This window comes from Anabrus simplex, chromosome 3 (assembly GCF_040414725.1).
Source record: "Anabrus simplex isolate iqAnaSimp1 chromosome 3, ASM4041472v1, whole genome shotgun sequence".
Classification (NCBI taxonomy): Eukaryota; Metazoa; Arthropoda; class Insecta; order Orthoptera; family Tettigoniidae; genus Anabrus; species Anabrus simplex.
Genome location: NC_090267.1, coordinates 449,774,794 through 449,799,308, shown reverse-complemented (window position 1 = coordinate 449,799,308; position 24,515 = coordinate 449,774,794). Strand labels below are relative to the sequence as shown.

The following is a 24,515-nucleotide window of genomic DNA, read 5'->3' as shown; positions in this document are numbered from 1 at the left end:
GGGGAAGGTTTACAATAAATGCTTAAATATAAAGAACATTATAGAAAGGGCAGAAGGCCTTAAAAGTGAAACCCCTCAAAAAAATATAACCTTCCTATTTCTTTCAAGATTATATGAAGCAAGTTAGCACAGAAATTACACCGGTTTCACCTGTGACAGGTGAACCCTAAGTATCCTCTCGGTGGCTGGATTGCTTAGCAATAAGGTAACAGGAGTAAGGAAATCGAGAATGATACACGGCCCATGAAATCTGGGGGCAAGCTTGCCCGCGGTAACAAAATTCTTGACCATCACCTGGTCACCTACCTTCAAATGGGTGGGTCTCCGTCCACGATCATATCTTTCCCTAACCTTTTCATCAGACACCTTAAGATTGGCTTTAGATCTTTAATGTTATCTGGATCTATTGTCTCAGGTAGAATGTCACTCAGAGACCAGAGGTTAGAGAGCGGCGTGTTGGGAACAAACTTGAACATCAACGAAGCTGGCGTAAATTTATGTGATTCATGAACAGCCGAGTTCAAAGCAAAAGCTAACCAATGCAGAGACGTGTCCCACCTAGAATGATCTTCATGATGATAGGCAATAAGGGCCGACCTGAGATTACGATTAACCCGTTCAGCCAGAGATGGTTGAGGATAATAAGCAGAAGTTGTCACATGAGAGATGGACAGGTCAAAACAGAATTTACGAAAAAGATTAGATGTGAAAGCCTTAAAGTTAAAAATTAAATAATTGAAAAGGAGGTTCAACCTATTCAATACTTAAAAGAAGGAAATGCAGTAATCACATTCCTATTTAAATGGGACCGGTTTCGACCTTAGTCCAGGTCATCATCAGCCGTAAAAAGATGTACAATGTTTATGAATATTGGAGGTCAGTTTCACACTTTGATAGGCACAAAGACACAACACGACATTCTGTATGCACAAAGTCACAACACTATCAACTAATATACGAAGATCAAAAATAACTAGAAGTCGCAGACGAATAGATTTGTAGTAGAAAGCTGCCAGCTCCTGGTGATCAGCGTGGCACATTCAAGGTCATGCGCTGCGGTCGAACACCAAAGTAGAGTGGAGAATGTTTTGAAGGTCTAGAATTTGTCACGGTTGCGGGAAGTTAAGTACGTATATAAAAATATACGACGCAAATCAGAATAATTGAGTGAGTACTTGTACTCCTGCTAAGTTCTTGGAAAACAGTTGACTTGAAAAAACAATTGTAGAGAGAAGAAAAAATGTAGTAAAAAGCGCAATATCGGAAAACAAATGAAAACTTATATGCACAGTGCGCTATTTTTAAATGAAAAAATTTTAGGTTATGATTGAAGTAGTCGAAGTTGGTGCAAGACAAGAGTTAAAATTTGAAAGAGGAGAACCGAAATGAAGGTCGTGGGTTTTTTTTTTTTTTTTTTTTTTTTTTTTTAGAAGGAAGAATAAATTAAACGAGGAAGAGTGATAGTGAAATAAGAGAAAGAATAAAAGAAATTGAAGTTAGATGGTAATGAGGAAGGATAAGATAGGGAAATGAAGGAGGGGTAGTTTAGGGTGGGTTAGGAGGGTGGGTTATTGGAGGTAGAAAATGTGGGTGGGAACTATGTAAGGCATGGAAAATAGAATTGGGGTTTTGGAATTTGGAATTTTTGAGAAGAAGAATTAGGAAGTCAAAAAGGATATTGGGTTTTTCAGAAATGTCGTTTAAATTGAAATTAGGGTTGAAGTACTGGTCAAGGTGGATAAAGCAATTTTCAGTAATGTTTAAGATTGTTAATGATTTTAAGTATATTTAAGTCATTGTCAATACTGGTGAAACTATGCTTGGAGTCTTGTATGTGCTGTCCTATGGCAGAGGATCTGTTGTATTTAATGGCGTTGACATGTTCAGAGTATCTGATATTGAAGTTGCGGCCAGTTTGTCCGACGTAGGAGGAATTGCAGTTGTTGCATTTAAATCTGTATACACCAGATTTAGAAAAAGCATTAGACTTATTTAGAGATTTAGAGTTGTGTAAGATATCAAGACTTCTATTGTTAGTTCTAAAAGAAATTTTCATATTATGTTTTTTTTAAATATTAGTTATTTTATAAGCATCCTGAGTGAAAGTGAAGGTGGAAAAAGCAGTTGGTTTAATTGTGTCTTTAGATAAAGTGGTTTTTGGACGGTGTTTGAATTTGTTGATGATGCGGTTAATGAAGGAGTTGTTAAAGCCATTAAATTTAGCAATGTTGCGGATGGTGTTTAATTCATAATTTCTTTTTTGGACATAGGGGTGTTGAAAGCACGAAAAATTAAGCTGTTATAAGTAGCACGTTTATGAGCTTGGGGGTGCGAAGAATCTTGTCTTATTGTAGTTGCTGTTTGGGTTGGTTTTCTGAAAATTTTGTAAGATAAAGAAGAAGGATGTCTAGTAATAGTTAGGTCTAGAAAATTAAGAGTTTGGTTGTGTTCTGATTCGAGGGTGAATTTAATGTTAGAGTCTAAGTTGTTGAGATGAAGAAGTGTAGAGGCTGCGTTGGTTGATTCCTCATTTAATATTACTAAGGTGTCATCGACATATCTCGCCCAAAAGAGGATGTTGGAGAAATTATTATTATTATTAATTCTTGTGTTTTCTAAGAAGTCGAGGTAAATTTCAGCAAGAATGCCAGAAGCAGGTGAGCCCATAGCCAAGCCATCTTGTTGATAAATGTTGTCAAAGGTAAAATAATTATTGTTAAGAACTAATTTTAAAATAGACATGAAGTCTTGAATTTCAAGTTTACTTAGGTTACTGAATTTGTTTAGGTTGTTGTTTATAATGGGGAATAATTTTGGAATTGGAATACTAGGGTACATGTTGACAATGTCAAAAGAATGGAGAGAAAAATTTGGTTGGATTTCAAAATTCTTTAATTTGTTGATTAGATCAGAAGTGTTTTTGATAGATTTGTTGGATAAAAATCGATAATTTTTTAGTAAAAATGTTTGGATGAATTTAGAAGTGTTGTATAGGGGACTGGGTCTGTAATTGATAATTGGACGGATAGGAATGTTAGTTTTGTGAATTTTAGGGAGGGCTTTGGCAGTGGGTAGTCCAGGGTTCATGTTTATTAGTTTAGTTTTTTCTTGATCTGTGAGGAGAAAGGAAGCATTTTTTAAAGTATGTTTGAGTAGGCGTTGGATTTTTGTGGTTGGGTCTTTTTTTATTATAGAAAAAGAAGGGTCACTGAAAAAGTTTTTGGTTTTATCTAAGTAGTCAGTTTTATCCATTATGACAGTAATGTTGCCTTTATCAGATTTGGTGATAATGAGGTTATTGTCATTGATTTTCTTTTTAAGATCTGTAATGGTTTTATTATATTTAATTAAATTATTATTATTATTATTATTATTATTATTATTATTATTATTATTATTATTATTAATAATAATAACTAATAACTACAAATCTATTCGTCTGCGACTTCTAGTTATTTTTGATCTTCGTATATTAGTTGATAGTGTTGTGACTTTGTGCATACAGAATGTCATGTCGTGTCTTTGTGCCTATCAAAGTGTGAAACTGACCTCCAATATTCATAAACATTGTACATCTTTTTACGGCTGATGATGACCTGGACTAAGGTCGAAACCGGTCCCATTTAAATAGGAATGTGATTACTGCATTTCCTTCTTTTAAGTATTGAATAGGTTGAACCTCCTTTTCAATTATTTAATTTTTAACATCAATAATTTCAATACGGAACAATGAAGTTTTTATCTTTAAATGTGAAAGCCTTAGCATTATCAGACACAATATATTGACACGGACCAAAAGAAGCAAAGATTGAATTTAGACAAGTAATGGTGGACTGAGCGGTAGCCAGCTTAGTCGGAAATAACCAGGAAAATCTGGTAAAACCATCCACACATACAAAGATGAACTTGTTGACATTTCCCCTTGACTGGGGGAAGGGTCCTACATAATCAATATACAGGCGTTCCATAGGGCGTGACGCTTGATGAGAAGACAACAGGCCTACCTTGGTGGACATGGTTGGTTTACTAAGCAAGCAGGATTTACAAGCCTTTACTAGTTCACGAATTTCACCGTCCATGCCCTTCCAGATGAACCTTTCACAAATCTTTTCACGAGTTTTAAAGATGCCTAGATGCCCCCCTAATGGGGTCTCATGATAGTACTTAAAGATCATAGGTACAAGAACAGCTGAAACTACAACCTTCATCATCTTATCATGCCTCGAAGGGCAACATAAAACACCATTCCTCAGTACATAAGGGACAACATGTTCCCCAGAAGAAAGGGTTTCCATTATCGGAGCCAGCGTCGGATCTTCACGTTGATAATTCTCAATGTCCCTAAAGAGCATGGGAGCATCTGTTAAGATGGCATTAACCTCAGATAGTATGGACTCGGGAGGTGATGAACTTTACATGTAATAAATATCATTTTTGGTCCGTATTGATGATATTTGATTGAATTGATTTGTATTGATTAGGTGGTCTAATAAATAACTTAATGTTATTATTTCAATCAGGTGATGAACTATCGACCGGTTCATGGGTCTCGACGTCGTTGGAAAACATACGGCTGAGTCCGTCTGCGACAACATTTTCGGTACCTCTGATATGCCTGACATCGAATTGGAAGGCAGAAATTCGGATGGCCCAACGGGCTATACGACCAGTACGACGCGGCCTACCTAAGACCCAGCTTAAGGCTTGATTATCCGTCTCCAGGTCGAATTTGACATGTTCCAGATAGAGACGGAACTTTTCTAAGGCAAATAAGACTGCCAAACCCTCGAGCTCATAGATGGAATACTTGGCTTCTTGAGCCGATAGAGTCCTAGATGCATAGGCGATGGGTCGCCTCCCTAGTTCAGTCTCTTGAAGAAGGACTGCAGCTACCGCCGACAACGACGCGTCGGTTTGGACGATGAATTTCTTCGAGAAATCGGGCATAGCAAGGACAGGGGCATTACAGAGAGCTAATTTAAGATCTTCAAAAGCGGCTTGTTGAGAAGGTCCCCACTCAAATTTGATGCCTTTCCTACGAAGAAGGTTCAAGGGCGCCGCTCTATTAGCGAAGTTAGGAATAAACTTCCTGAAGAAATTCACCATACCAATGAACCTGGCGATACCTTTGATGTCCTTAGGAGGTTTAAAATCACGGATGGCCTGTGTTCTAGAATGATCGACTGCAACACCATCAGGTGACACAATATGCCCTAGGAATGACATGGAGGGCTTAGCAAAGGCAACCTTGGACAACTTCACAATTAACCCGGCCTTACGAAGGTGGTGGAGAACTTCTCACAGATGATCTAGATGTTCTTCAAAAGTCTCCGAAAATACGACGACATCATCAAGATAGTGATACAAGTACTCGAATTTGATGTCGGAGAAGACCCTATCTAGCAATCTAGTGAGTACAGCTGCTCCCGTGGGGAGCCCGAAAGGCATGCGGTTGTATTCATACAAATTCCAGTCCGTGGCAAACGCTGTAAGGTGTTTAGACTCTTCAGCTAGGGGAATTTGATTATAAGCCTGATTCAAATCCAAGATGGTGAAGAACTTGGCCTTACAAAACCATGAAAAACAAGAATGAAGGTCAGAAAGGGGCACAGATTGTAACACCACCTTCCGATGGAGAGCCCTATAATCAATGACAGGCCTGAAGTCCCCTTGGGGTTTCGGGACTAGAAAAATAGGCGAAGAATACGCCGACTTAGAGGGCCTAATAATACCGTCCTTCAACATTTGATCAATGATTTCCTTCAGAGCCTTCATTTTAGGTGGAGATAGCCTATAAGGTGGAAAACGGACAGGAATCGAATCCGTGACCTCAATTTTGTATTCAATAAGGTCAGTAACACCAAGCGTATCAGAGAACACCTCTGGAAACGACTGACACAACTTACGAATACTATCAGCCTGTTCCTCAGGTAGATGTCGAAGGTCTAACAACATCTCATCCTGGGTAGGCGAAATAGATGAACATGATGCAGAATTACATTTCAATAAGGGGATTTTACAATTAGATGCAAATTTGAAAGTTCACGACCTACTCTGAAGATCGAGCACAAGACCAGTGTGAGAAATGAAGTCAGCTCCCAATATAATGGGGCAAGACAAGTGCTTGGCCACAAACAATTTAACTTTCCAAGTAAATTTAAAAATACGAATTTTGGCTTTTAAGGAACCTAAAATTTCTAATGGAAAGGAATTAGCCGAAACATATTGAACAGGAGATGAGCAATAGTCAGGAAGGTTACATATAGATTTCAATTTCGAATACCATTGAGCCGAAATAATTGAACAAACACTGCCTGAATCTAAGAGAGCTGTTATAGGCTCATCATTTAACTCAATTTTGAGGAAGGGCACAGGTGCGGGGGAATCCGCCGCAATCCTAAGACATTCTTTGGGGCATTCAAAAGATAAATCTGAAGATTGAGTTTTCCCTGAATTTTCGACCTGTTTACCAGGGGCTGAGCCTCGGGAAGATGGATTAGTCGACTCAGCCGAAGCCACTAGTCACTTTTTATTATTGGCATTGGTGGAATTTGCACCAGAAGTTGAGCAGGAGGGGGTGCTATTCGAATTTGGGCAATTCTTGGCGATATGTGGGAAAGCCCCACATTTAAAACAGCCTTGAGATGACCCTGCTCCATTCCTTGTCCCACTAGACTTGATTGATGGGCACTTGTTCCGAAGATGGTCAGGCGACCCGCAAGCGTAACATTTACGGGGTGTGACTGGTCGGCGAGGTGGAGGCCGAGGATTACTAAAAGAAGGAGGGGGTTCTTTCGCGACACGCAAGGAATCGGCGTATCTAACTCCTTCCACTAAGACGGCCAATGCTTCAAGTTCAGAGAAGGTTTGCGGGCACGCCGCAAAACACAAATATGACCTATAAGATGGTGAAATACCTTCCACAATAGCCTGTACAATCTGATCTTTAGGAAAGTGAAGAGCAAACACCCTAGTATAGAACTTAATATCTTGGATGAAATCTGCCAAGTTTTCATCCAACCGCTGTACACGATAATAGTACTTCTGAATAAGTGAGGACCTTGCCCTAGCCGGAATGAAGTTAGCTAGCAAGTGGGCGTGGAAGTCTTCAATAGATGATTGTTCGGCAATGGCTCTTACTATTTTGTCTGAGAGAACACCAATTGCATAAGGATAAATTATCTGCAAAATTTGACATGGAGAAAGAGAAAAAACAAGAGCATGGTCCTGAAACTCAACTAAAAACCTTAAGAATGAAATTACTTCGCTGGTGGTATTAACAGAAAACTTAGAGATACCTCTGAGCAACATTGCTAATGGATGAGGCAAGCTGCTGAACCCAGGTGACATAGTAGGTAAAGGTTTAAGTGACAAAGAAGTTAATTCAGAACGTACATTATTCAACGAGGTACGGCGTTCAGACTCGTTGTCCAATGGGGCAGAGATTGTTTGAGCTCCAACGGTTTTCCTATTGACTTCTCCCTTAGGAGGCTCTTCCTCGCTACCTACATTCACCATAGTGGGTTGATCAGTTTTGGGAGGAACTTCCCCAGTTAACAATTGGGTAACCTTACTGGACAATTCAGAAAGATTTTCAAGAACCACACTAGCTTCCTTCCTCTGAACGTCATTCAACTTCAGAGACAACAGATCGTTAACTCTATTAGAAAAATGAAATAACCTGGCTTGCACACGTTTAATTTGATTGGGAGAAGGATCATTTTCTTCAAAAAAGGTAATTACAGATGCCAGCTCAGTAGTATTGTCCGTGATCGTGGAGAGAGAGTCGTCAATTTCTTTCTCTCCCAAAGTGGGGATGGAAATGGGCAAATCAAGGGACTCTCTAAGCTTATTTGTGTCTACTGCAACTGTGCCTCCAGATTGCACGTTTCTAATAGTTAATTCATAGATCAACTCCTCCTTGCGCAAATAGTTAAGATGGAGGACATCGCGAGGGCCGGACATGATGACAGAACAATTTTGAAAAAGGAAAAATCAAAAAATTCCAGCAACTGAGAAAATTGTTAGAGTTCGAAAACAAGGCAAAGTTTAGCCGTCAAAAGGGGCTAAATTGAGACCCATTCAACCACGCTCTGCTACCACTTGTTACGGAGTTTCGTGGACTTGCAGAGGTGAAAGAAGGTGCGGGGGTGAACAGGTCTCAAAATACGAAATTAAAGTTAAGATAAAATTTAGCAAGGTTATATTTTCTTTCCAAGATTAATAAATAACAAGAATGGCAGGTACAGAGTAGCGAAGCAACCAATCGAGAATGTACAATTACAGAGTTACAGGATTTGGGCTCAGAGAGCCAGACACATAATTCTTGAGCAATAAGCCCAACCTTACGCTATACAAGATTCAACAAAGGGGCAGAAGACCCCAATCATGCCCAGGAGATCTTGCTCCCAATTACACAGTAAAGCCTCCTCGAGGCACACATACACAAATTTTAAGAAAGAGCGACCCGCTCTTAAGTTCAAGCCTATCAAAGGCCACACCAAATTCCACCTTCAAGCTGTCCCCCAAGGACACATACACAGGGGTAAAAATACCCAACCTACTGAGGCCTATTCAGAGAAGAAACAGAAATATTACATGGCCTCTAAAATACCAACTTGAGCGGAGGCTATCTTGCACTCCTAATATACTTTATTTAAAACCTACTTGGCACTAGGCCTCAAATGCAAGGGCTAATCCCATACTAAAGAGTTGACTTATAGAAGGAGACAATTTACGTTACGTTAAGGAAGAAACGGTTGAGAAAATAGGTTCACCTCAATGCAATATGAGTGGGAGCTCGAGAGGGTTAAGCGCTCTCTATCCCAATATGTAGTTTAACAAGATAGAATTGATACCAAGTGTCTTTACATTATAGGGAAAAGTTACATGGTAAAACACTTCGGACCTGCCCCGAGAGTTAAACTGCTGAGCTAGCAAGAAAAGAAGTTATTAAACGGCCATTACCTGGTAGTTGAACTGCTGCCCGACGAAAGAGGCGCTTCCCGCCCCCTGCTATGTACTTTACACACTGAAAGATGTTACTGAAGTGGCGCGGAGACCCGAAAATCAGCAGTTTATATACTCTCACGGAAAGTTCGAGGCGTTTCAAGAATGAGAACACCCTCCCACAAGAATTTTATTGGCTAACCAAGAAAACCCCTACACAAGATGAAGAAGAAACACATTATTGGTGGAAAATTAATTCGAGAAATGCGGGATTGGTAAATTCAAAACAAGGGGAAAGAAAGGGTTAATATTGCCAACTTAAACAATGACTGAAAGAAATTTAACAAAGAACAAACTTTTGAACACCAAATTTCTCCAAAAAACAGTTCTTTCACTTCGCACTAGGGTGCACCATTGTAGTCCTTCAGTAGTGCCATCCAGAAGAGAATGTTCGCACTTCTTACTACAGGCAAAACAAAAATACGTCGAAAACGACCCAGTTCAGAAACTTCGAAATTTACAAGTAGGTACATCTTCGAGAAACTTGAAAATTAACACAGTAGATAAAGTTCAGGCTTCCTCCAGTAGGGGAGTTTCAACCGGTGCAAAATTTGAATTAGCGACGTGGAGGTGTACCACCCGGTACAATTATTATTATTATATTATTGTTATTATTATTATTATTATTATTATTATTATTATTATTATTCCCTGATCACGCAGTTAGGATTGATGATGAGGCCGAGAAAGAACTAGTTAATGTACCACCTTTTACAACTGAAGAACTGATAACAGCAATTAATTCCCTTAGAAATAAGAAAGCCTCTGGACCAGATGGTATTCCAGCAGAAGTACTAAAGGTGGCAGTCGAATTATGTCCTCAACTGCTGTTGAGAATGTATAACCATTTTTTGAAAGCGGGAATTTTTAGCTTTCATTGGAAGATAGCTAGACTGGTTCTGATCAGTAAAGGGAAAACTGGGGGGTTACAGACCTCTATATATGCTGGACACTGCTGGGAAAGGTTTAGAGAAGCTATTACAACCGAGAATACTAGCAGCAGTCCGATTAGCTGGCGACCTATCTGACCAACAACACGGATTTCGCAGAGGTCACTCAACTCTAGATGCCGTGAAAGAAGTGGTGAAGACAGCAGAACGAGCTCAAATGGGTAATATAGATGTTGATTCCCATAGGGAATCTGAAATGTTTGTCCTGAATGAGTAAATTTATAATACCAATATAAATGGTCCGTTATTGGACATTATAAATTTTCCAGCTAACTCATTCTTGGTTGCCAGCGTTTCGCCCTCGTGTGCTAGGGTGGCCTCATCAGTTGGTACCTAGCACACCTACTAATACACTAGCTAGTGCATACCGTGGAGGGTAATCATTACTCTAGAAAGCTGACGCTTCTTGTGACTCTAGATGTTAAAAATGCTTTCAACTCGGCAAGATGGAGTGATATTTTGGAAGCTCTAAAAGAAACTTTCAAGCTACCAGAATATCTCATGTATATACTGCGGGACTATTTGAAAGACCGTATATTGTTATACGACACGGAAGATGGTCAGAGAAGAAAATGGCTCACAGCTGGTGCAGCGCAAGGCTCAATTCTCGGACCACACCTTTGGAATGTCATGTATGATGGTTTGTTACGGCTGGAGATGCCAGAAGATGTAAAACTTGTGGGTTATGCTGATGATGTGGCTGCTGTGATAGTAACTCGTAACCTAGAGCTGGTTCAATTTAAATTGAATCAGGTGATGCGACGTGTCAGAGAATGGATGATAAATCACAAGTTAGAACTCGCAGATCATAAAACGGAAATTATCCTCCTGACGAGGAAAAGGATTAATACTGTTGTACCGATGCAGATCAGGCAGATAGCCATCGAAACAACTAGGAGCACAAAATATCTTGGTGTAACGCTTGATACTAAGCTTACATATTGGGACGACATCCAATGGGTAACAGATAAGGCAGCAAAAACCATGACTGCACTTAGTAGACTCATGGGAAATATCAAGGGGCCGAAATCTAGTAAAAGGCGGCTTCTCATGTCGACTGTTCAATCGATACTGCTATACAGTTCGGAAATTTGGGCTGAATCGTTAAAAATTGCGAAATATCAGAAAACAATTGCAGCTGTACAACGGAGAGCAGCTTTACGAATTGCTTGTGCATATCGTACAGTATCAGAACCTGCGATTCTAGTAGTAGCAGCAGTAGCTCCTATTGACTTGTTGGCCTTCGAAAGACAAGAAATTTGGCTCACACAAGAAGAGCTAGGAAGGAAAAGGGCAAAGGCTTTGGCTCTTAGTCGCAAAATGCAACGATGGCAAACAAGATGGGAAGATGATTTTAGAGGGAAAGGGACTAAAAGACCACGTATGGGTTGGCTGAAATCATGGTGAGGTGAACTACTATCTCACACAGTTCTTGACAGGTCATGGATACTTCCGAAAATTTCTTCATAGACTAGGGCTAGCAACTAGTCCGGCGTGCATATACTGTGGTGATATCGATGACGTATTACATACTTTCTTTGTGTGTGTTCATTGGTTGCCACAAAGAAGATGCTTAGAAGTTATTCAGGGAGAAATGACACCAGAAGGGATCGTGTCAGTAATGCTACGAAGTCAAGAATCTTGGGACCAGGTGGCAGTTTATGTAGAAAATATTCTGCGTCAGAAGAAGAAGGACCTGGATGATTACGACAGACAGTAAAGCAGAAGAAGGAAGATGAAGCACAAGATGCATTAAGCACGACATCCGTCCTGAAGTAATGCAAGAGCGGTTTCCGGGGCGGAGATAAACGTCGTGGGAAAAGGGAGTGTGGTTTTTAGTGGGTAAGAATCTCCACACACTTGTTGAGTGCGGACCCTCACAAGCGTCTTATGAAAGATTTTCCACACTCCCTCGCAAAAAAAAAGATTATTATTATTATTATTATTATTATTATTATTATTATTATTATTATTATTATTATTATTATTATTATTATTATTATTATTATTATTATTGATTTTGTTTCTTCTGCTGTTGTATATACACCCATTTTAAACCTTGCTTTTTTTATTGGCAATATCACTAGGCTACAGTTAAGCATCCTTGATTTCAATGCATGCTAATAATAAAATTCTTTAAAAGTGAGGGCCTACCTCATTTATAAAGAAACTGCACTCATCGATTCTTTTGCAGTGCAAACTATTCCCTATTTTAAATGCTGCATACTAATCACTGTTGAACAAAAACTATTCAGAACTTATGCTCTGCACTCTGCAACTGTTAAAAGCAAACTGTAAACTAAAATTTGAAACATGTCAAAAGCTTCACTCTTTGAATGATCACCAGAACACGTTACAAGAGGTTAGAAGAATATAAGTGAGTTTGCAATAACATCAACATAACACCCGCTGCTACAGCTTCGTCTAGATTGTCTTTTTTATTGCGGCCAAGTCAAAGTTAGCCCCTAGCTTGACATTTTAAAATGCTATTGAAACGTTCACTCTCTCATAGGTTTACTGACCTTCAAAACAGTTACCAATACTCAACTGTAAGAACTGAGAGCGAATTAGCCCCTTTGTCAGAATAAACATAGAAAATATGTAATACAATCATACTTTCATTTTCTTATATCATTAATTACTTCAGAACAGTGGTACTCAGATATTAATTTTATCTCATTAAATCAATTACCTAAAATATAAATAATATACTGCAACAGGCTTCGGCAGCTGGCACAATTCCTGTCCTCACTGCTAGATGGGGTTTCATTCATTCCATTCCTGCCCTGGTCGAATGACTGGAAACAGGCTGTGGATTTTCATTTTCATAAATAATATAACATTTTTAAACTCTTTGTCCAAAAATCTTGTGGGGCTAAGTCCCTTTAGCCCTTAATGATGCACTGCCCCTGGTGTAGTGTATACCTATAAAAAAACACACACACGAATATACTTTTTGACAGGTATGTTTATGGTGTTATAATTTATTTTGAAATTTTTGTGTGTTTGACAGACTGAAAAGTTTTTATGTTTACTAACTCAACACTGGAAATCATGGCTTCCTTCTTAACAAATCTTTAAAATGTATCAGGTGATCATAGTGGTACAGTTCTCTTTCACTCCCTTCCACTCATCCCATGTTAGCTCTTATCTTCAACACTTTCTATTCCAGAAGTTTGGATGATAATGTTATTTTGTTGCAAATATCACTGCAGGGGTGTCAACCTAACATATTATAGTTTTTTGGGTTTTTTATTTTTTGTTTTTTGCTATTTGTTTTACGTCGTACCGACACAGATAGGTCTTATGGCGACGATGGGATAGGAAAGGCCCAGGGAGTTGAAGGAAGCGGCCATGGCCTTAATTAACGCAGGCACAGCCCCGGCATTTGCCTGGTGTGAAATTGGGAAACCACGGAAAACCATCTTCAGGGCTGCCGACAGTGGGGCTTGAACCCACTATCTCCCGATTACTGGATACTGGCTGCACTTAAGCGACTGCAGCTATCGAGCTCGGTCATATTATAGTTAGGTGCCACTGTAAGTTTAGGACAGAACTTAAGACAGGACTAGGTACATTATAAATCAATTCCCTTTAATATTTCATAAAATAATGTTTATTTAAAATTACAGGTGCTCATTTATACAGCTGGTCAAATTAATTATGGTGGACGTGTAACTGATGACTGGGATCGTCGATTCATAATGAACATGCTCTATGATTACTATAACTCAGACATAATGAGTGAAGAATACAGTTTTGACAAGGATGGAATCTATCATCAGGTATGTTAATATATCTTCATTTCTGCTCATTACAACGGTTCAGGTAAGTAAATTATACCACAGAAACACCAGCTTCCTCAAACACATCCTTTTATTATGAGCTGTTGACTACCACTAAGCATCACCGTTGCCTACGAGATACACAAGGCCTGGAAATACAGCACACTAAACTTGTCCTCAAGATACTTCCGACAAGCGCCGCTAGAGTTCTCTTTACTATTCTGTCTTGCCCGCTCATTGCAACACGTTCATATATGAAAAACTATAAAAATTCATTAAAACTAGTAATCTCAGAAGGCAGCAAACAGATATGAGATCAAAGATAGACCAAGAGCAATTGTTTGACTTATTTTCTACAACGTATTTCTTACAATATGCTTAAACGAAATAAGTAATTCATGAAAGAAGTAGAGAAATCTGATAGCGAGTTTGTCACTTCTTACCGATTCCTTTAATTGTGCCTCAGAGTATCTGATAAGCGGGTCGAGATTGCGGTCATAAATAACTTTCGGTTTAATCGCCCTTTCACCAATTATCAGCGATCCAATCTTTCCTCCGCACATCTGATATTTTGACATTCGTATTGAAGCCGCTGTTTGGTGAGTGATGTTATGCCCGTTGCGCTATATTTAGCAGCGTTTACCCATATTTCTCTTTTTTCTTCCCATAAAATTAAATTTGTGTTCGCCTCTGTGGTGTAGTAGTTAGTGTGATTAGCTGTCACTCCCGGAGGTCTGGGTTCGATTCCCGGCCCTGCCACGAAGTTTGAAAAGTGGTACGAGGGCTGGAACGGGTCCACTCGCCCTGGGAGGTCAACTGAGTAGAGGTTCGATTCCCAGCTCAGCCATCCTGGAAGTGTTTTTCCGTGGTTTCCCACTTCTCCTCCAGGCAAATGCCGGGATAGTACCTAACTTAAGGGGCTGGGGCTGTACCTTAATCGAGGCCATGGCCGCTTCCTTCCCACTCCTAGGCCTTTCCTGTCCCATCATCGCCATAGGACCTATCTGTGTCGTTGCGACGTAAAGGAAATAGGAGAAAAAGCTTCCTTCTCTCTCTCTTGCCTATCACTTCCAATCTTCCTATCCCCCCTCCCACAAGACCCCTTTTCAGCATAGCAGGTGAGGCCGCCTGGGCAAGGAACTGGTCCTCCTCCCCAGTTTATCCCCTTATGCCTTAATTAAGGTACAGCCCCAGAATTTGCCTGGTGTGAAAATGGGAAACCACGGAAAACCATCTTCAGGGCTGCCGACAGTGGGATTCAAACCCACTATCTACCGGATGCAAGCTCACAGCTGCGCTTCCTGCGTTTGACATTTTCCTGTTTGTGAACAGGATACACAATGAAAACAGAAGGAAATTTGATTGATGTGCTTACACTGAAATCTGTTTTATGAGAATTGCTAGGTACCTAAAGAGATCCTACTATATCACCTTGCCTGGAAATAGTTTGCTTTCATTTCTCCCTTAAACCGCACTCGGAAGGGAAACTATGGAACGTCAATTTTCTTGCTTTTTTAGTGTCATCCGAAATACAGAAAGGTACACAACAGTGCACCTTCTTCTTAACCTCACAGACACTCACCGACAGAAACAATATTCACAATAAATTGCACAAAATCAACACAGCATCACAATTACTCCATATATCACAATGTTAAAGTCTGCCAAGAACAGAACAGAAACCTGACATCTAGCGGCCAAACAGTGAACACGGTCGGGCCGCTTTTTCAGTGTCAAATTAGTAGCTATTTCCAGGCCTTGTATATCTCGTAGGCAATGGCATCACACACACCGAACAGTTTTAAACATTCAAAGAACAAAGCGAACGAAGATAAACCACTCGACCCAATTTTCCTGAGTTACCGACACACAACCTTAATGTTGTTTTCTTATAATATACAAGATATAATACATGACATTTTATTTTTATTCTTATGAGAAAATTACAACATTCCAACACTCCCCTCTTTTCTCAAAAAAATAAAAACTACTCTTCAATCAAGTATCCTCTCATTGCAATCCTATAAGTTTATACAAACTCTTAAGCTTGTTGCTTGATAAATTCTTTGTGAAGAAGTCTGCAGCATTTCTCTCTGATGCTACATACACAAATTCAATGAATCAATGATCAATGAATCTTAACTCTGAAAAGTGGTGGCAAAAGGGGGCTCTGGTTAAGACGCAGCAGGTCGTTATGCTACTTAGGTTCCAAAATGGGTAAAAAAATAAAAATAAAAATAAAAGTAAATAAATGTAATGTAAATTTTAATCTTATACCAGTTGCATAGTATTATTTGAAGTAATTTCACATACTGTATATGAGTTGACTATGTTTGTAAGTATAGGAGATATTATAAGTAGAATTTTGTAAACAATATAAATTTATTAAGGATGATTTGTTTGTTTAATAGAAAAAATTGTTAGCATAAATTGTATATTATTGTATTCTAGAAAAAAAAATTCTTCTCTTGTTAATTTAAAATTTAGTGCTTGACAATAATGTATTTTAGTGTACCATTTACCACCAAGGTAGACACCTCATTTGCAAATAAAGAGATTTTGATTTGATTTGATTTGATTTGATCCCTTTTTTGTTTTTATTGACAGTAAGCTTGTTGCTTTCCCTAAATCTTTAATCTCTAACTCATCTGCCAACCTTATTTTAACCAACTTAACAACCTCTGTGTCACCTATTACAATTATGTCATCGACATACAAGCCAATGATACAACACTCCTTTACATACACACATGGTTCTTTGACACATCTCTTAAAATCTAGTCTTCTAATTATAACATCAACACAAGGATTCCAGTCTTTACTCGAATCAGGTAGTCTACAGATGCTTTTCTTCAATTTACATACATAATTTTGGACATCTTTTCCTACGAACAATTCTGGTTGTTCCATGTATACAGCAGAACTGATTTCACTATTTAAGTAAGCACTTATTACATATAGATGTTCTACAGTCCAACCTTTATGTACTGCAATACCTATTAACAGTCTCATTGTTTTCCTGGGGCCGATGACCAAGATGTTAGGCCCCTTTAAACAACAAGCGTCATCATCATCATTGTTTTCTTTATTACAGGACTAAATGTTTCATCATAACTAAGGTTCATCTGTCTCTTAAAACCTTGGGCAACCAACCTGCCCTAATATTTCTGAATGTTACCCTCACTGTCATACTTCAGTGAAAACACCCACTTAGAACATTTACCTTGATATCTTCTGGTCTTTTTGCAATTTCCCAAACATCCTTCTTTCTCATCTCACTGATCTCCACTTTCATGGCTTCTATCCAGTTGTCAGACTCTTGGCTGGACATAGCCTCCTCAACTGTTCTAGGTTCCACTACACTCACATGTCTAACTTCCATCACTGCCTTACAATTTGCACAAGTCTTTCCTTTCCTCTGTCTTATTGTCTTTCTCAGATTATTCCCTGGCTCTTGTATTGCTATAGACTCATCCTCTAGTTGTTCCTCCCCGGTCGTTGACTCAATAGCCAATGTTTCCTCTTCGTCCTCCCCTGTGTCTAGTTCAGTCCCTATCTGTGTCGGTGCGACATAAAGCCCCTAGCAAAAAAAAAAAAAATTCTTATCTACAACCACTGCTTTCTCACCTGCAAATCCTACTTTGAAACCTTTGCTGGTTAACTTACCAACTAATAATAAATTTGCACCCAAGTTTGGTTCATACAACATCTCTGTAAATGTAATTGTCCATCCTGTTGGCATTTTTACTTTCACCTTACCTATACCTCTGATATCCAGCTTACTGTTATCTCTTATTTCTACATTCCCAGTTACATTTGTTGACATGTCTATAAACATCTCCTCTGTTGGACACATATGACGGGACGCACAAGAATTGAACAGCCAATCTTTAATTTTCTCAGTTCCTACAGAAACTACCATGCTCATTGCTTTATCTACTACTACATGTATAATTTCTGAGCTTACCACTTTTCCACACACATTCATTGATTTACTCTCCTGTGATGATTCGTCACTCTTCATTGTTGGTCATACTTTAGAAAAATGTCCTGAATTACCACAATTAAAACACTTTTGGGTAATGTGACAATATTTAGATACATGTCCCTGTTTACCCCAATTGTAGCAACTATACTGTTTTCCTCGTCCCATGTCTTCTTTCTTGACATATCGCTTCTGTTGAACAACCATGGCTTTAGCTTCATCCTCCTCATGTGTTCCAGTGTCATAAACCTTTCCTCCATTTTTCTGAAGTTTCCTTCTAGTTTCCTTGGTGAGTAATCTCGCCTTCATCTTCGAGATTGTCAGTTTCACCAAATCACCTTCCAAGGAAGGTATACAACCTGCATATTCCCTGTAAGATTTCCGATGATCATTCCTGCAACTTGATCTGTGAACTCGTATCCTGCTTTACCCGTTCTCCTCCACAGTTGATTTATTTTGTGAAGTGTTCTTGAACACTTGTGTACACTCATATCCTTGGGCTTCACAAAATGAGTTAACTGTTTCAAGGTCATAGCACCATTCACTAGCCCTCCGTCATTGCACAACTCATCCAGTTTTTCCCATGCCTTTTCCGCTAATTCAATATCTGCAATGTTGTTGTTGTTTGAGTCATCAGTCCATAGACTGGTTTGATGCAGCCCTCCATGCCACCCTATCCTGTGCTAACCTTTTCATTTCTACGTAACTATTCCATCCTACATCTGCTCTAATCTGCTTGTCATATTCATATCTTGGTCTACCCCTACCGTTCTTACCCCCTACACTTCCTTCAAAAACCAACTGAACAAGTCCTGGGTGTCTTAAGATGTGTCCTATCATTCTATCTCTTCTTCTCGTCAAATTTAGCCAAATCGATCTCCTCTCACCAATTCGATTCAGTATCTCTTCATTCGTGATTCGATCTATCCATCTCACCTTCAGCATTCTTCTGTAACACCACATTTCAAAAGCTTCTATTCTCTTTCTTTCTGAGCCAGTTATCGTCCATGTTTCACTTCCATACAATGCCACGCTCCACATGAAAGTCTTCAAAAACATCTTTCTAATTCCGATATCAATGTTTGAAGTGAGCAAATTTCTTTTCTTAAGAAAGCTCTTCCTTGCTTGTGCTAGTCTGCATTTTATGTCCTCCTTACTTCTGCCATCGTTAGTTATTTTACTACCCAAGTAACAATATTCATCTACTTCCTTTAAGACTTCATTTCCTAATCTAATATTTCCTGCATCACCTGCCTTCGTTCGACTGCACTCCATTACTTTTGTTTTGGACTTATTTATTTTCATCTTGTACTGTGCAATATCACTTTCAAAATTTTCTCCGACATATTTGAAAATAACCACTAATGCGATCAGATTGTTTCACGCTCGTTGTCTCATTTCTGTCTGAGACAGTTGACAACCTGGTGTATCCTCGTACCCTATTACTGTTTCCCACACATCTTTCAACAACAGCTCTTGTTTCACTTTCAATGCCCACAAAAAATAGTTCTCCTCTGTAAGCTTGGCTACATTCCTATTCAGTGTTTCTTCACCGGTCCACAAGATCGCCATTTTTCCCATCAATAATGCCACAGCTTGCTTTGTCCGTTAATTCTCGTTACTCCATTTCAACTTATATTGTCCGAAATATACTGCGGCGTTTTGTCGCTCTGGAGCTCTGGGCCATAACCTGTTAATATATCTTCATTTCTGCTTGTTACACCAGTTTAGGTAAGCAAATTATACCATAGAAACCCCAGCTTCCTCACACACATCCTTTTATTACAAGCTGTTAACTACAACTAAGCATCACACACACCAAGCAGTTTTAAATGTTCAAAGAACAAAGCAAACAAAGATAAACCACTCAACCCAATTTACCTGAGTTACCGACACATAACCTTAATGTTGTTTTCTTATAACATACAAGATATAATACATGACATTTAATTTTTATTTTTATTTTTATGAGAAAATCACAACATTGTAACAAGGTAAAACTCTATCTTGTATCACATATTTAGTCTGGCTCCATGGCTAAATGGTTAGCGTGCTGGCCTTCGGTCACAGGGGTCCCGGGTTCGATTCCCGGCAGGGTCGGGCATTTCAACCTTAATTGGTTAATTTCACTGGCATGGGGGCTGGGTGTATGTATCGTCTTCATCATCATTTCATCCTGATAATGACGCGCAGGTCGCCTACGGGAGTCAAATCAAAAGACCTACATCTGGTGAGCCGAACTTGTCCTTGGACACTACCGGCACTAAAAGTCATACGCCATTTCATTTCAGTTTGTAATCAATGCTGTCTAGAGAGGAAAGAGAATGTTACAATTTGTTGTTCCGTAAACCTATCTTTCTATCTTTGTGCTGAGAATGTTTTATGTCTGAGGCCCTCTCAGCACATCGCATGCTTGTCCAAGAAACATAATATTCAATTCATAAAATATTTAAAAAAATTTAAAAAATTGAATTTTGTTATGTTACTATGTTTGTTTTTATTTATATAAATGACTGATATTTACCTTCCTTTAAAATTCAATTTAACTTCATTTACACAAACATACATTATAGGTAAGGTAAGGGTATATTCTGTCCAAAGACAGGTCCGAACCTCCACAGAAGTGTGCCTGAGCCGGAGTTTACATACGGTAGGGTGGCCAGTTCCTTTCCGCTCTTCCATTCCCTTATCCCCCACCAACAGCGCATGGCAACCCATCCAAATCTTGACCACGCCCAATGTTGCTTAACATTGGAGATCTCACGGGATCCGGTGTTTCAACACGGCTACGGCCATTGGCAACATATTTTATAAATGCATGGAAATTCTTAAACAATGTTTTACTAATAATTACAACAATCTGGATCTGGAAACTTACTTGAGAAAATTCATGTCGAGCAGTTGTTGGATCATTGGAATGGATGGTGCTGTTTTCCAAAGACCAAGCGTTCTACAAGTGTGGTCACTCAAACTGAAGGCCAGCCTCTGTATTAGCTCTGTTTCTGTACTTTGTTTTCATTTGTGAGTGAGCAGTAAAGATACACTCACAACACAGGTACGCTTCCAATCTAGAACTCCCCTCCCGCAACTCTACACAAGAAACTATGATACCACAACACAACAACACAGCGAAGCTTCAGTCAATCTTTCTCTGCTGCTTACCAATCCCCTTGCATACCTAACTCCTTAGTTAAGTGAATATCAAATAAATTCAACACATTTCTTAACTGCCTGTGTGATGAAACCTTTTCATCTCGTGATATGTGTTCAGATGTATTGGGTGCAGACTGTGTGGCATACCTATATTGTTTCTCTCTTAATCCCCCAGTATTTTGAAATCTTCTCTCAGATGTGAGCATACTTCCTTCCAAGCTTGCGAATTTAGCCACCTGTCTTTGTACAGTAATCTTCAATTGTCTTGTCCCAGAGCAGTGGTCTTTCCTTAACAAGCGTAATTAATAGTTTACTGTCAGTATTTAAGTCTGCATTCATTATAATCGAAAGGCTGTCACAGATACTCCATAAAACTTGTATGCTACAATCAAAAGAATATCACAGATACTCAGTGAAACTTGCACTCCATCTTGCTGCCTGAGTGATCACTGACGGTGAGTTCACCAGCTCGTGGACACGTGCTTATGCTCTAGCATGTCGTACTGATAACACGGTGTACCGTCCAGCTGCCATCTCCAAAGTGGAAATCTGCTTCTGCATCCGGCAGTCGAAATGGTAGATTTTTTCTTTTTTTTCTAGTGGCTTTACGTCGCACCAACACAGATAGGTCTTATGCCAATGATGGGATTCAAACCCACTATCTCCCAGATGCAAGCTCACAGCTGCACGCCCCTAACCGCACGGCCAACTCGCCCAGTAAATGGTAGATTTGCCGTGACAGCTAGTGGGCAAAGTCCCATTTGTAACAATGTCTTGGTGTCAGTCCAATAAATCTGCCGGACCGGTGGACAGGGAATATTCATGTAGTGGACTAGAGGCCTATCACCTACTCCAGACTAGTTCACAGTTTTGCAAGAAATGAAATTTATATTTCAAGTTCTGTACTGACTGTAGTATCTAAGTTAAAGTGTTGTATGTGTAGTATTGAACAGGTGAAAATCTTATACTTTAACATAGTTCACAGTAGCCATAAGTTTGTTTCTAATTTATGTTTTGGAAATCCAGCAACTCTAGGTGATAGATCAGTTAAGAGTTCTTTCCTACCATGCCTGTGGGCCTGTTTGTAAACATTTAACACTTTGTATTTCTATACTTGCAGTCCTCTACAAATAAGAAAAAAATATTTTGTAACTCACTTCTGTTCTGATATATGTATTTTCAGCTTCCTGGTGATACTCCACTTACAGAATACTTGACTTATATCCGAACTTTTCCTCTCAATGATGACCCAGGCCTGTTCGGACTTCACTCGAATGCTGATATCACATATGCTCAAAGAGAGACGTACAGCTGTCTGGCAACATTACTTGCTCTACAACCAAAAGTTGTTGGAGGACAAGCACAAAGTCAAGAGGAAGTAACAATTCAGCAAGCTAATGAGATCCTCAGAGAGGTACCCGTACCTCTCGACATAGATGAGATTTCAGCCAAGTATGTATTTATTCTATGAAATACGGGTTCATCAGAAGAAATATCCCTTTTTGTTCAGTTAGCTACATTCTTATTAAGTGAAATAGTACACTGGAATACAGATAGTAATTTTATGTATAAAATATGATTTATTTTTTTTTGCATTAATTTATGTATGATTTTGTGAGAAGGAAACCCTTGCATTATTCCAAACCAAACCAAACCCCATGGCACTACAGACAGCCCTTGAAGGGCCTTGGCCTACCAAGCGACCGCTGCTCAGCCCGAAAGCCTGCAGATTACGAGGTGCCGTGTGGTCAACACGACGAATCCTCTCAGCCGTTATTCTTGGCTTTCTAGACCGGGGCTGCTATCTCACCGTCAGATAGCTCCTCAATTCTAATCACGTAGGCTGAGTGGACCTCGAACCAGCCCTCAGGTCCAGGTAAAATTCCCTGACCTGGCCAGGAATCGAACCCAGGGCCTCCGGGTAAGAGGCAGGCACGCTACCCCTACATCACAGGGGCCGGCCTTGCATTATTACATGAAAAAAAATCCTATCCTATCGCTTTAATTTTGCATTACAAGATTATAAAATGAAAAGCTTTATTTGTATGATTTATTAATTATTTATGTGAAAGTAAGTGATAGGATACTGGCAATTAAGATACAGAGTGACCTTGTTGATATACTGATCATTCAAGTGTATATGCCTACAACAGATGCAGACGAGGAAAAGGTAGACTGGATTTATGAGCAGATAGAAGAGGTGTTTGAGGTGAACAGAAAAGGTCCAGTAAGAAGTTTGATGATGGGAGATTGGAACAGTGTGGTGGGAAGTGGAAGACAGAGTAATGTGGTCGGAGATTATGGATTAGGGAGAAGAAATGAAAGAGGATAAAAGCTGATTGATTTCTGCAAGAGCCATGACCTTTGGATTGCTAACACCTGGTTTAATAATCATAAATGAAGGCTGTATACATGGAGGAGATGTGGTGATACAGTCATGTATCAGATACACTACAGCTCATTAATTTCAATACACCCTGGTATTTATGATTTACAACACAAATCAAACATTATTTTTCACAAAAGATAATTATATTAACTTTCATCAAAGTATCCTCCTTTGGATTTAATGACTGCCTCACAAACTCGAGGCATGTGGTCAATCAGTTTTTGTAGGTATTGTGAATCTATATGATTCCACACATCCTTAACAATATTCCAAAGATGTTCCTTGCTGGATATATTAACTTCCCTGATACATCTGTCCACTTCATCCCAGACAATTTCAATGGGATTACAATCGGGGCTTTGGGACGGCCATACCATATATTTCAGTACTTCCGTTTTTCCTTTGATGCAATGTAGTTCGTACAGTATGCCAACCGATGTTTTGGGTCATTATCCTGTTGTAAGGTGAACCCTTTCCATGTTAAGCGCAATCCACTTGTATTGCATGATACTGGAGTATGCGGTGGTACTGCTTCTGATCCATACATCCTTCTATTCTCACAATGTCGCCAACTCTATCTCTGCCAAAACATCCACAAACCATAATAGAATCTCCACCGTGTTAAACTGTAGGTAGAACATACTGCTGGGCTACCCTTTCCTCTACAAATCGGCGAACAAATATTCTCCTTTTGGTTCCAAAAATCTCGAACTTTGATTCATCGGTGAATAACACCTACGTCCACTCTTCCGATATCCAATTCCGATGATTTCTAGCCCATTCAAGTCTCTTCTGTTTATTCATGGGCCTTAGAAGGGGCTTTCTTGCTGTGACACATCATTTCAAGCCGGCTTCTGTCAGTCTCCTTTTTACTGTTGCAACAGATATTGTTGTCGTGTTCATTTCTACCAAATCTGCACGAATTTCGGGCGCTGTTTTGAATCTATTTCTCTTACTGGTAATTCTGATATATTTATCATCGCTTTTAGTTGTTTTACAAGGTCGTCCTGGTCGTGGAATGTCCTTATTGCTGCCTGTTGTCTTCTGGCAGTGAAGAGTGTATTGCACTCCCCCTGAAGACACACTACACTGTTTTGCAATTTGGCGAACAGATAAACCTGCTTGGCTAAGTGCTACAATTGCAGCACGTTTTTCTATGGATATCTCCACTCGTGGAGCCATGCTAGCGATGTGCACATTTCAACTGTCATGAAGGAACTGACATGCAAGAACCACATGTTATG

General features: G+C 39.4%; 1 protein-coding gene across 1 annotated transcript in view; it reads left to right on the top strand.

Moving 5' to 3' along the window:
• LOC136866853 (dynein axonemal heavy chain 1) overlaps positions 1-24,515 on the top strand; it is a 1,878,455-nt gene that overhangs the window by 1,799,301 nt on the left and 54,639 nt on the right. The window contains exons 34-35 of the mRNA XM_068226864.1: positions 13,592-13,744; positions 22,066-22,334. Of these exons, the coding sequence (XP_068082965.1) occupies positions 13,592-13,744; positions 22,066-22,334 (422 nt within the window). The remainder of the gene's footprint in view (positions 1-13,591; positions 13,745-22,065; positions 22,335-24,515) is intronic.